Below are 14,030 nucleotides of genomic sequence, written 5' to 3'. Positions count from 1 at the left end.
CTTCCACAAGGTATCAATTTAGCCAAACAGATACCCTCATTGAACTGGATTTCTTTCATCTCTCAAGTGTTCAAGGAGGGGAAAAAAACCTATTTGGAGATACGAAGCTCTAAGAAGACCTCATTTTTAAAGCAATGACTTTTAGAGGACATTCTACAACCAGAACAAGTCACTATAACCCCTTTTACTTTATACATTTATACTTTTAAACAGAGATCTGATGTCACACACAACCCTGAGTCACTCTAAGAATCAACAAATTATATTTCCTAAGCTGAACTGAGGCAGAAAAGGTTAGCATATATTTTAGAAATAACTTCTAGACTTTAAAACCATTCCCTGCCTAATCCTCAGTTAATCAGAACATGAAATTAACTATAACTCACTCTTTTCCAAACAAAATCATGTTGACCAAGACTGTAATGTAGTCTTAGAAGGCTTTGAATTCATATTGAGTTCTGTCCAAATTATTTTCATTCCTACAAGTCATGTACAGACACAAACGTTAACACTTACTCAGATTTGCTGCCATGGATTCTAAATCTGCTATTAGACCTGGAAGCTGCTGTAGCTGCTCCTGTAACTCGACGAGGCTCGTCTTCTTTTTCTCCCAGTGTGCGGAGAGCATAACCACCTCACTGTCCACCAGCTGCAACACAGAGGAGCAAGAGTAAAGCAAAACCCGATTTCAGGCACAAGGAAATGACAGTCAGCACAATGAGAGTTGCTCAACTTTAGCTTTAAAAACCCCTCTGCTGGTGTCCCACAACAGGACAACCTAAAGAAAACTGAAGTTGTTTTCTTTCTTAGAAAAGAACCAACTTAATATTCAGTGCGGAAAACCTCAAATTACTGTTGGTCTCCGTGCATCTTTACCCGGAGAAGAGAAAGTTCAGAAATGACCTCAGAAATCACTTCTAAGTACACCCTACTTTTGAGTAAACTACGTATTTGAAAATCCAAATCTAGAAGAAAAATAAATCAAAAAACCAACACTAACAACCAAAAGGAAAACAAAAAACAACCCGAAACACAATTACCGGGTAATTATTTGCTTTACAAAAGGAATTTTTTTTAACAGAAAAGCTCCTTGATGCCTTTATAATATATAGGATTCAATTTACATTTAAAGAGGAACGTACTGCATAAAGTAAGGTCAACAGTACTTGTCTACGAAGGAATGATTGAGGCAAGTGATCAATTCCAGAAAAAGGAGAAAAGGATTTATGTCAACAAGGAATTCAGATGTGAAGGGCTCCTAATAGCATGGCAGTGACATACTAGACCGGCCTAAAAGAATTCTAACTTCTTTTACTGAGGACCGTGGAAAAAATGACAGTCATCAGTTTCTCCCAGACAATTCTGTTTTGGTCGTAACACGGTGGGAGAGAGAAGACTTAGGATAAGATTTAGAAGGATCAAGGAGAGGTCATCTTCTGAAAACATCACCAATGGTAAGCAAGCACTGTGAAAGATACCACATTAGTACAGTAAATGAAAAAGACTGCAAATTCATTATCTAACAGAAAATGTATTTGAATTTTGTCTGAAAATCAGAGTTCACGGTTTAAAAAAAGACAATTTACACATCCCAAGATTAAGATTTTTCAGCAGTTAGAGCACGAATATAACAAATTGTTACTGAATCTCACTAAAGTAACAGAGAACTTTTTATTTTAGAGAAATAAAATATCAAAACTAGATGCAAAATTATTTGTACGTGGTGCTAGATTGCTTGGGTTTCGACATTTGAACATTCAAGAAATTCTCAACATGAAAACAAAAGAACTAAGCTCAGACAGAGAGGGTTAGAAGCCGCCTGGTTTCCTCACTCTTGTCCCCAGGCTCGCACACCTCCCCCCTGCTTTTCAGCCCACACTGCAGTGAAGACCACATCATCTCTCCAGACTGAGCTGGAGAGGTGACACCAAGTTTTACTCAAGCTGTACCACTCATTAATTTTGTTTACTTAAAAATGCCTATTTTCGGGGTGCCTGGGTGGCTCAGTCAGTTAAGCATCCGACTTCAGCTCAGGTCATAGTCTCACGGTTTGTGAGTTCAAGCCCCATGTCGGGCTCTGTGCTGACAGCTCAGAGCCTGAAGCCTGCTTTGGATTCTGTGTCTCCCTCTCTCTGTGCTTCTCCCCAGCTTGCTCGCTCTCTCTCTCTCTCTCTCTCTCTCTCAAAAATAAATAAAACGTTAAAAAAATTTTTTTTAAATGCCTACTGCCAACCAGTTTTATAAAGATCCCTAAGAGGAGTCTAAGTAATGCTGAGTAATGTTAATGTATATAGCTGTGATGCCAGACTAAGAGAACTGAGGCTTGAAACAAGGATCTGTGTTCATAAAATTTATCCATACAAACTTCTCCTGACCACTCCCTATTTGGGCTATGGGGACACAATGGTGAACGAAACAGAACAAATTCTGCCCACTTGATGCTTATGTCCTGGTAGCAGGTCTCCCAAATTCTCTTTGCTCCGGGTTTTAAACTCTAAAGAAGAAAAAATAATTCCTCTATCACAGGCTGATTTGAGGATAAATAATATATTTTTCTGGGTATGCAGTGATCATTTCTTTTTTTACAAAGTCTGTTAAAGCTTAACTATCCCGGTTAATCAGGTGAATCTGAAAAATCTAGAACAACTTTTTGATATTAACCATGTCTTACTGAAAATTAAAGTGCAGCATAAATATTAAAACAACTACAATCTAGTTCTTGCCTTCCAGAAAACTGAAAATTATATTCTGAATATAGGATATGAGAAATAATATATATAATATAGAAAAAATATATCAGAATACACTAACATGCCATTTTAAAAGGAAAGAATGAGAGACTGAAAGGATTCAATAATTACGTAATAAAACTAAAACATGTTGAGCATTTTCTGTGTACGAGGCCCTGTGCTAAGCGATTTACATACATTATCTCGCTTAGAGCACACAGCAACCTTATAAACTAAGCACTATTATCACCTCTATTTTACAGAGGAGGAAACTGAGGCGTAATAAAGTTACGTCACTTTCCCAAGGGCCAGAGTGGACTGAGATCAATCCTACGGAATCTGACACTGAAGCTCACGTGCTTAATATTCTAGGGCTTGTGCTACAGGCTGTATGAAAGGAAGAAGTGAAAATGCTGGCAAAAGAAAAGGTTCTAAAAAAACGATCAACCTGACTTCATGATAAGAAATGATCACAAGAAGGCTAATTTTTCCACCTCTAAATAAACGGTTCTGAGTAAAACCAGATCGAACACCAGGAAATCAAATTTAAGCAGGAAGACAAACCCACAGCTTCATTCCAAAATTCCTTCTGTTGGGTACTAAAGGCAGAATGAAGACACTGGAAGGAGAATGCCAACGAATGCCAAGACAGCTAATAATAGTACCCAACTGTGTACGAAACTCAAGAGTTCAGCGCTTTGGGGGACATGATTTCATGTGATTGCCAAACAACGTTGTGTGGTAAGCAGGATAGGTGGTGTTATGCGTGCCATTTTACAGATGAGGAAACAAACAACAGAGAGACTTGGTTAGGTGCCCAAGGTCAAACGTGCTAGCGCAGAAACCAGGATTTCCAGCACGCAGTTCGGTGAAACCACAGAAGAGAGCCATGCTGGACTGCAAAGACAGACAAGCACGTCTAATTTAACCAGCTTACACTTCAAATTGTTAAACCATGAATCTTAAGGGTTCAATTTGAAGGCAAACAAGTATTTCACAATAATAGGAATAAGAAAATAATGTACTGAGAGTCTGACTTTTAAAAACTGCCCTCAGAGTCTAACTCCTAACATCATTAACTATTCATTTATATATTGCTAGAAAGAAAAAAAATTTAAGAACTTGTTGAAAAAAAAAAGGTGTAGAAAAGCCTAGACAAACCACAACTGTTCATTTTCTAAGATACCATCTGAATTTTAAGACTATATAGTAAGAACTAGCTCTAAAATTTAAGATGAGTATAAAATAATGGGTCAGAAAAGACTGAATGGTTCCTAAGTGTATTTGCCCCAGCAGGTTGAAACTGTTTGGTTCAAGGCCACCAAAGACACACGAGCGACAGTCTGACCAAATAAACTCATCATAGGTTAACACCGTGCATATTAAAGATAGATGTTTTAAACATTTACGTATGTCTCAACAATACATCAGAGGAATTTAAGATAAATTTTCATTTTTTAAAATGTTTTTAATGTTTGTTTACTTTTGAGTGAGAGAGAGGGAGGGAGGGAAAGAGGGAGGGAGGGGGGTAGAAAGAAGGAGACAGAGAACCCAAAGCAGGCTCCAGGCTCTGAGCTGTCAGCACAAAACCCAACATGGGGCTCGAACCCATGAACCGTGAGATCATAACCTGAGGTGAAGTTGGATGCTTAACTGACTGAGCCGCCCAGGCGCCCCAGTAAACTTTCATCTTTAAAGCTGAATACTGTATTTCTGGAAAACAACAGAGGTACTTTTGATCAGATGTGGGTCTTACAATAACGCTGTGAATAAATTTAAGAACCTCAAATAGCATGAATTCAACAACGTATCTTACAGGAAATTCGTTCTCCTATATATTTCATTATAAAACCCTTTGTACAATCAAAAGAATTATCTGTTAAAGCTCCTCTACAGAATACAGTCTTTGGTGAACACTGTGGGCCTCCCCATGCTGATTCACACAGATGCAGTAGTACACTAATCGTCCCTGCTGTATGGTATTTGATTTTACGAATAACACTAGAATTTATTCTGTAGATGGGACTGTGTAACTGCCGAAAGTTCTGGAAAAGCTGCTCAAACATCCTGGTATAAGTCTCCCGGTGCACATGTGTATGTCTCACAAATGAGTTACAGCTGCATCCAAGATAGTGCCCTCACCACCCAGACAGGCTCAATGAGACCTGGGATAAGTAGCCACCTTCCCGGGCCTAGCCACCTCCGATTTCAAGGAGCCTCCTCTATTTCCTAGGTAATAAATGCAAAGCTAACATTATCAGAGGAAATATGTGCCATACCAATGTTCTCAGGGGAAAGCTTGAGCTGCAATGCTCTGGAAATATCCCCAGGAACAGAACTGCTCTTGGAGACGTATATGCAACTTCAACTCTTACTTAGTGCCAACTCATGCTTTCTAATGCAATCGTGGCAATGGATCTACACCCTCTAGTTCTAGTCGTTCCTCATCATGTTTCTTGCAAGGCAAGAAACCACACTGTCCTCTGCAAATAATGACCATCCACACAGACACTCGAGGCTTAAATTTTTGTTAATCTAATGAGTACAGATTTGTGGTTTCAATTTGTGTTTCTCTGATTACTAATCAACTCCAAAACACATTTTCATGTTTACTGGCCACTCTTTTATTTTCTTCTGTAAAATGCCTGGTCATAGCTTTTGCTCACTTTTCTATTGGGTTATTGCCCTCTTTTTATTGGTTTGTTGTTCCTATTTTATGAACACTTGTCCTCTGTATTATGAATTGCTTCACTTTTCCATGGTGTTGTTTAATGAGTAGAACTGTTGATAAAAATTATTAGTATTTTTGGTTGGTACTTTTTATGCCTTAAGAAATCTTTCTTGGGACACATGGGTGGTTCAGTCAGTTAAGCGTCCAACTCTTGATTTCAGCTTGGGTCATGATCCCGATTCATGGGACCAGGCCCCACATTAGGCTCTGCACTGACCGCATGGAACCTGCTTGGGATTCTCTCTCTCTCCCTCTCTCTCTCTGCCCCTTCCCCACTGGTGCTCTCTCTCAAAGTAAATAAATGAACATTAAAAAGAAATCTTTCTCTACCCTGAGGTCTTAAAGGTTGCCCACTATTTTCCTAAAGATGTAATTTCTCTTTCACATTTAACTCTGATGGAGTCAAAATGTGAATGAAGGTCTTCAACTACTTTTATTCTGGAGGTTCTACCCAGTATAAAAGATATGAAGAAATGGAAGTTGTACACATTAGGAGGGAAGCAACAAAACTTACCATCTACACAAAACAACTCCCGGGCCCACATACAAATTATTGGAAAAGCAGATTTAGCAAGATGGCTGAATATGGGATTGATATGCTGCGAGTCACATAAATACTTCAGGTTTGGGGAAATTTATCAGGACAAAGAAGTTACTTTCTATAAAAACTTGCTAAATCATTTTACTTTAACTAGATGCTGAATTGTACTGAATCCCTGTGTTTAATTGTATGATATTATACAACTGGTCCATTATATTTTCTGCATCTGATGGCCACATATTTTTCTTCTTTAATATATTCACGCGGTCAGTTGCATTTATCAAATCTCTAATGTCAACCTTTTAATCCTGGAATAGACCTGGCGGACAGGATTTTGGTTTTTACCCATTGCTGGGTCTGTCTGCCAACACAAGCATACAGTGCAGATGTCCGCCAAAGAATGCCTTTTGTTGATCATCCAGCACTCACAGGACATCCACATGACAATGCCAAGTGCCGGCTAATATTTACATAGGAAAACTTTACATACCAGCTTGACCCCCACTTTAAAACAGTGTGCGAGAAGATGCCCAAATTGTATTTCAAACACAGCTGTTAGAATATCACAATCACGATACAGCATGAGGAGCACATCCACAAAGGAGGTGCATATTGCTGGCGCCGAGAGGCCGCACGACTGCACATAAGCAACGCTTTATTAACAGTCATGTTAAAAGTCTGGTAATCAATCGGAAAACTATGCTTTAAGCACTCTACATCCTAACAGATTGCTCCAGGTATAGACATTTTGCTGGTTTTAAATACAGTTAAGCAAGCTGGTTGAGGGCTGTGGGTGACACGTCATAACTTTTCCAATTTAGAATACGGGAAATAGACTCCTTGGCAGAGTTTTTGCATGGAACATCCGACTTTCAGAAACTGAAGTTAAGCGAGAGATGAGGACTTTGTTCATAATTTTTCTATCTATATTCATGAGTGAGACTGGACCTCAGTGTCACTTTCTCATACTTCCCTTGTTTGGTTTCAGTATTAAAGTTACGTTAGTCTCATTCAGTGGGTTGGGCACAGTTTCCTCTTTTTCATTTGCTACAAGAGTTGGTCTAACATTGAAATGGTAGATTCCCCAAGTTTGATAGAACTCTTCTACCTAACTCTGCAGCACTTTCTGAGCAGAAACAATTTTTAATCACTAATGCAATTTCCTATTCCCTATCTGAATTGCTTCTAGAATTGATTTTGGTAAAAATTTCTAGGATTTTTGCTATTTCATCTAAGTTCTCAAATTTGTCAGAGTTGTTCATAAACTCAATCTTTTTGCTCTCTGTGATAACTGGTAGCATTCTCTTCTTTTTTTTTTTTTTTTTTTTTTTTTTAAATTTTTTTTTTCAACATTTTTTATTTATTTTTGGGACAGAGAGAGACAGAGCATGAACGGGGGAGGGGCAGAGAGAGAGGGAGACACAGAATCGGAAACAGGCTCCAGGCTCCGAGCCATCAGCCCAGAGCCTGACGCGGGGCTCGAACTCACGGACCGCGAGATCGTGACCTGGCTGAAGTCGGACGCTTAACCGACTGCGCCACCCAGGCGCCCCAGCATTCTCTTCAATTCTTAACATTATTTGTCTCTTGATGAATACCGTTAGAGATTTATCTACTATATTAGTCTTTTCTAAGAACGTTTCACTTTGGAGGCACCTGGCTGGCTCAGTCGGTAGAGCACACAACTCTTGATCTCAGGGTTGTACGTTCAAGCCCACGCTGGGTGTAGAAATTACTTAAAAATAAGTAAAACTTAAAAAAAAAAAAAAAAGAACTTTTCACTTTTAGTTTCTACTGTATTTTTATATTCTATTTCATTTAGAAATAGAATATCTATTTCTATCTATCATCTTTTCCATTCTTTCTTCAAAGCTTATTCTGTTCGCTTTCCAAATTCTTAAGTTAGTTTAGGTCACTGTCAGTTTTTCTTTTTTCTCTATAAAACTTCCATCTAAGTAGACTTGAGCAAATTCAACAGCTTGCATGTAAATTTTAAAGTTTTCAACACCAGGGTGCCCGGGTGCTCAGTCAGTTAAGTGTCCAACTTCGGCTCAGGTCATGATCTCATGGCTTGTGAGTTCAAGCCCTGTGTCGGGCTCTGTGCTGACAGCTCAGAGCCTGGAACCTGCTTCAGATTCTGTGTCTCCCTCTCTCTCTGCCCTCCCCTGCTCACGCTCTATATCTCTCTCATTCTCTCAAAAATAAATATTTTTTAAAAACGTTTTTCTTTTTTTTTTTTTTTTAAATTTTTTTTTCAACGTTTTTTATTTATTTTGGGGACAGAGAGAGACAGAGCATGAACGGGGGAGGGGCAGAGAGAGAGGGAGACACAGAATCGGAAACAGGCTCCAGGCTCCGAGCCATCAGCCCAGAGCCTGACGCGGGGCTCGAACTCACGGACCGCGAGACCGTGACCTGGCTGAAGTCGGACGCTTAACCGACTGCGCCACCCAGGCGCCCCAAAAACGTTTTTCAAAATAAAGTTTTCAATAATTGTCCTTCTTTGAACCATAAATTAGTCATAGTATTTTTTATTTCAAACCTATGGAATTTTCAAAATTGTTTTCCTGTATTGATTTTCAGCTTCATTTGCAGGAGGATCAGAGAATAGTCTGTATGACTTTATTTATACGAAACTTGTGAGAATTGCTTTATAGCTCAGTAAATGGTCAATTTTCATGTGTTCTAAACATGCTGTAAAGAACCTGTACTTTACATTTGCTAGGACAGTGTTCTACATTTGTCCGTCAAGTCAAATTTGTTAATCACATTATTTAAATCTCCTATATCCATACTTCTTTTATCTTGTTTTTTTTTTTTGTTTTTTTTTTCTATCAACTAAGAGGAATGATTTAAAATTCTCCCATTTTGATCACGGATTTATCTGTTTTTTCCCTTGTAGTTCTATTTGTCTTTTATATATTTAGTTTTTCCTATATTGCCTTTCCCTCATTATTTCTAGAATGTTTATTAGATAAGCTGATCCATATGAAACACTAACTTTACACAGCAAAATTAGCCAATACTGGTAATCTCACTGGGTTCAACCTAAAGATCTTCTGTAACTATTCTCTACTAACCCCTCTTTCATATTTATCTCCGAGATTCCTCATCTCAGAGATCCCTTTCTTATCTCTGAGATCCCTTTCTTATCTCAGATATCTCTTCCTTATCTCCAAGATCCCTTCCTTACCTCCGAGATCCCTTCTAAGCAGGTGACTTTCTTTCTTCATTGCTATATTCTTTCTTCAGCTGTATACAATTGCTGTTTAAGCACACACTTTGGATTTTTAATGTCACTGACTTTTTAAAGTCCTGTTTGACAAAGCCTTATTCCTTACTCATTTTTTAATCCACCTTTTACCTCTTTAAAAGACTCTGCATATACCTATTTAACAGTCTATATCCAACAGTGCAATATCTAATGTCCTTTGTAGGTCTAAGTCTTATTCTTTGGTTCTGGTGCCTCTCAAACTTTTCATAATATATCTGTGTGTTTGCTAAATTTTTTTTTTTTTTTTTTTTTTTGGAGAGGTGGCAGAAAATAAATCTGTAGGAAAAAAAAGAAAGTTGGTCTGTAGAAATATTGAGGGGCCTAGGTTTACACAGTTTCATCCACACAGACTTTGTGTTTGTTTCTGTTGGGTGTCAAAGAACACAGTCACCTGTGTTCCCTTTATTCTTAATTCAGTGTTTCCTCAATCATGCAGGAAGTATGGAGTGGGGCTCTGCACTGATACGAGGCCAAGATGATGGTAACAAATCTAGAAACAGGACTGTATTTATTCCAAGATGTTACAAAGACAGACAGATTTCCCTGTTGCCTCCTTTTGTAGACAGGTAGCTTTTTTTCCCCTACCTTAACCTTTCACTGAGGGATACAGCTGCTTCAAAGATTCAGGAGCTGTATGCGTCTCAGACCCAGTTCCCCACAGAGTCTCCTTTCTCCATAAATCTTGAAGCTTTTATTTTAGTATTTGACCCCAGCTTCCATGTTTGTTTGTTTTTTAACCACTCTGATTTCGGTTCCCTTTTTTTCTTCTGTTTTCTTCCCCCCACCCCCCCCTTTAGGATCTCCTTTTTTTGTGAGCCTAACGCACTAAATAATTTTTAAAATATCTATCCAGCATTTAAGTGTTTTACAGCTACAGGGCTTTTCAAAGTACCTGGTCTGCCTTACTACCAGAAACCTATATTCCCCCTTGTCAGTAATTTCTAAGAGAAACGCTAATGTGTAACTTTCATCACATACATTACTCTTCTCTATGTAACTATTACAGCTTCCCATACCTAGGTAAGTGGTTAAGAAAGTCAGTCTACGTTAATTAAAATTCAGAATCACAGAAGTGTTTTTATAAAGAAGTAAGTCTGACTGACAACCATAGGACAGAGTATTTAATCTTGGCTAATAAAGCTATAAGTACGTGTACCAAATACTTTTCACCACACTTTTATACACAATAAAAGTACACTTTATAAAAAGTACAATCACTTTTATACATTATATACTCTACACATAGTGCCTCAAAATAGTTTGTTCCCCTAAGTGAATTGAGGATGACCCCTGAAACTTTTACATTTATTTGGTAAGCAAATTAATGGTTTTAGGCTTCAGACTCAACTTCAAAACATTATACTGAGATGAACCAAATATCTCCTTGAGACTGGAGGATAAAAGTCATAAACTCTCTACGCCTAACTCAGCTTAGATTTAGTTGGGAAGAATTGCAAAAATTTAATTTAGGGGTTTCATAACTACTAAATTCAATTTCAGATATCCTGCAAAATACTTTAATGCAATTCCAAATTTAATTTCTTACAATTTAACACTGCAAAAAGAGATTTCCCCCCAAGGTTAGCCCATTCTTTACCTCTCCAGCACTTGCGCATTCCTTGGCTCTTCTGTGAAGTGCAGCCCATGTATCTTCATACCTAAAAAAAGCCAAAAATAATTCTCAATGCAAACCACACATTTAACAAAAATACTATCTGAAGTTGAACCTGGGGGTGCCTGGGTGGCTCAGTCGGTTAAGCATCCGACTTTGGCTCAGGTCATGATCTCACGGTCCGTGAGTTCAAGCCCCGCATCAGGCTCTGTGCTGACAGCTCGGAGCCTAGAGCCTGCTTCAGATTCTGTCTTCAGTCTCCCTCTTTCTCTGCCCCTCCCCTGTTCATTTTCTGTCTCTGTCTCAAAAATAAATAAACATTAAAATAAATAAATAAAGTTGAACCTGGAACTCCTATGGTGCCAAGGAAAAAAAAAGAAAAAAGAAAAAGAAAAAAGCAACTCAAAAAATAATAGGATTTCACAAGGACACAGAAGAAACCTGAAGCGGCTTCCAATGGCCAAACCTGGGACAATCTGAGCAGCAAATCAATAATGGTAGTAATGAGTTATAACTCGAGGAATAAAACAAACTTCCAAGAGTTCACAGTGTTTTTGTTTTTTTTTTAATTTTTTTAACGTTTATTTATTTTTAAGACAGGGAGAGACAGAGCATGAACGGGGGAGGGTCAGAGAGAGAGGGAGACACAGAATCTGAAACAGGCTCCAGGCTCTGAGCTGTCAGCACAGAGCCCGACGAGGGGCTCGAACTCACGGACCGTGAGATCATGACCTGAGCCGAAATCGGACGCTCAACCGACTGAGCCACCCAGGCACCCCCACAGTATTTTTTTATTTTTATTTATTTATTTTTTACCCCCACAGTGTTTTAAATAAATAACTCAATAAATGAATGGGGAAGAAGGGGAAAGTACTTCTGTAGTAGAATTCCTATTAATAACTGTAGAAAAAAATGATAAAAATAAAAAAATCACCACTTCCTAAGCACAACAATAACTGTTTCAGGAAAGAATTCTAATGGATGCTAAAATTCGTGGGTGAAATTAGGAAGAGAAACAAAATATTTACAGTCTCAAGGTATCTCCCCAAAGGACACACATAAATTAAAAGGGGGGAAACAGTATAACAGTGTAGAAACCATGAAGACACTTCCCTAACCAAGTGATCAAGACTAATGAAACACATAAACATCATGTGCCTACTAATATGATGCTCTGAAAAGGACACAACACTGCCCTCCTGGTATTCTTGCCAAAACACCACTGACTTGAATTTAACCATGAGAAAATAGCACATAAACCCAAACTGAGGGGCATTCTGCAAAATAACAAAAAAGTACTTTTCAAGTGTCGAGGTTATGAAAAACAAAGACTCGGGAACTGTGCCAGATTAATGGAGATGAAGGAGATAGAGTGACTAAATACAATTTATGATCTTGGATTGGATCCTGGTCCCCAAATAAGGACATTTGTGGGATAGCTGATGAAATCTGAATGAGGTCTGTCGGTTATAGGGTAGTATCGATTTCCTGGTTTTAATAATGATACTCTTTAATAAATGTACTCAGTAAGAGCACAACTGGTAAGATCATTAACAATAATCTTCAAATATGCAAAGCAATAACTGACACCACTGAAGGGGGAAATAAACCATTCTCCAATAACAGAGACTTCAATACCTCACTCTCAATAATGGTTAAAATGACCAGACAAAAGATACTTAAGAGAGGACCTGAACACCACAATAAACCAACTAGATATATAAATATATACAGAACATTCTACCCAACAGCAGCAGAATACACACTCTTCTCAAGTGCACATGGGAAATTTTCCAGGATGGATCATTTGCTAAACCACAGATTAACTCTCAATAGATTTTTTAAAGGGGAGTAAATGAGAAATCTCTGAACTTACTGCTCAATTTTGCTGTGAACCTAAATATTGCTCTAAAAACAGCCCATATATACACACATATATATATACATACACATACACATATGTATACATATACACATACATACATGTGTGTGTGTGTATATATATATATATATATATATACACACACACACTTTTTTAAAACAAAAAGACACATAGATATCATACAATGTATCTTTTCTGACCACAATGGGATGAGGTTTGAAATCAAAAAGGAACGAAAGGAAAACTGAAAAATTCACAAATTTGTGGAAATTAAAACTTTTAAATAACCAATGGGTCAAAGAAAAAAAATCATAAATCAGACTGTATTAAGAGATGAATGAAAATAAAACTACAACATACCAAAACTTAAGGACTCAAGAAAAACAGGGCTAAGAGTGAAATTTATAGCTGTAAGTGCTTACATTAAAAACGAAGGAAGATCTCAAATCAACAGCCTGACTTCACAACTTAAGGAAGTAGAAAAAGAATAAACTGAACCCAAGCTACCAGAAGGAAGAAAAAGTAAACATTAGGGCAGATAAATAAAATAGTGAATAAAAATATTGAGAAAAATCAGTGAAATAAAAAATTGGTTCTTTAGAAAGATTCACAAAATTAAATTTTTAAGTGGACTAGGGAAAAAAAAGAAGACTCAAAATTAGAAAGAAAAGTGGGAAATTATCAATTTTACAGAAATAAAAAAGGATTATGGGAGAGTACTATGAGTAACTGTATGCCAACAAATTGGATAACCCAGATGTAATGGACAAATTCCTAGAAACATAAAACCTACCAAGACTGAATCCCAAAGAAACAGAAAATCTGAAAAGACCCATAATTAGTAAGGAAGACTGTATCAGTCACTGAAAATCTCACTCCTGAACAGTCAATAAATCAAAGAAGACATTAAACAGGAAATAAAAATGTATCTTGAAACAAATGAAAATGGAAGTACAACATACTAAAACTTATGGGATACAGTTCTAAGAGGAAAGTTCATAACAAATGCCTACATTAAAAAGAAAGATCTCAAATAAACAACCTAAGTTTCTACACTTTAAGAAACCAGAAAAACAAAAGGGCCCAAAGTTAGCAGAAGGAAGGAAATTATAAAGATTAGAGAAAAAATAAATGAAATAGAGAACAGAAAAACAATAAAAAAGATTAACCAACCTAAGAGTTGATTCTTTGGAATGACAAAATTGACAAAACTTTAGCCTAGACTAACCATGGAAAAATGACAGAGGACCCAAACCCACAA

At 37.5% G+C, this 14,030-nt stretch overlaps 1 protein-coding gene across 3 annotated transcripts in view; it reads right to left on the bottom strand.

Moving 5' to 3' along the window:
• Nucleotides 1-14,030, bottom strand: part of DTNBP1 (dystrobrevin binding protein 1) — a 131,079-nt gene that overhangs the window by 98,329 nt on the left and 18,720 nt on the right. For all 3 annotated transcript variants that reach the window (XM_058732933.1, XM_058732931.1, XM_058732932.1), the window contains exons 4-5: nt 10,873-10,933; nt 517-649 (exon numbers count right to left, since the gene is read on the bottom strand). In XM_058732933.1, the coding sequence (XP_058588916.1) occupies nt 517-649; nt 10,873-10,933 (194 nt within the window). The remainder of the gene's footprint in view (nt 1-516; nt 650-10,872; nt 10,934-14,030) is intronic.

This window comes from Neofelis nebulosa, chromosome 6, assembly GCF_028018385.1.
Source record: "Neofelis nebulosa isolate mNeoNeb1 chromosome 6, mNeoNeb1.pri, whole genome shotgun sequence".
NCBI classification, from domain to species: Eukaryota; Metazoa; Chordata; class Mammalia; order Carnivora; family Felidae; genus Neofelis; species Neofelis nebulosa.
The sequence above is the reverse complement of the archived record's forward strand: the minus strand, read 5'-3'. Positions and strand labels throughout refer to the sequence as shown.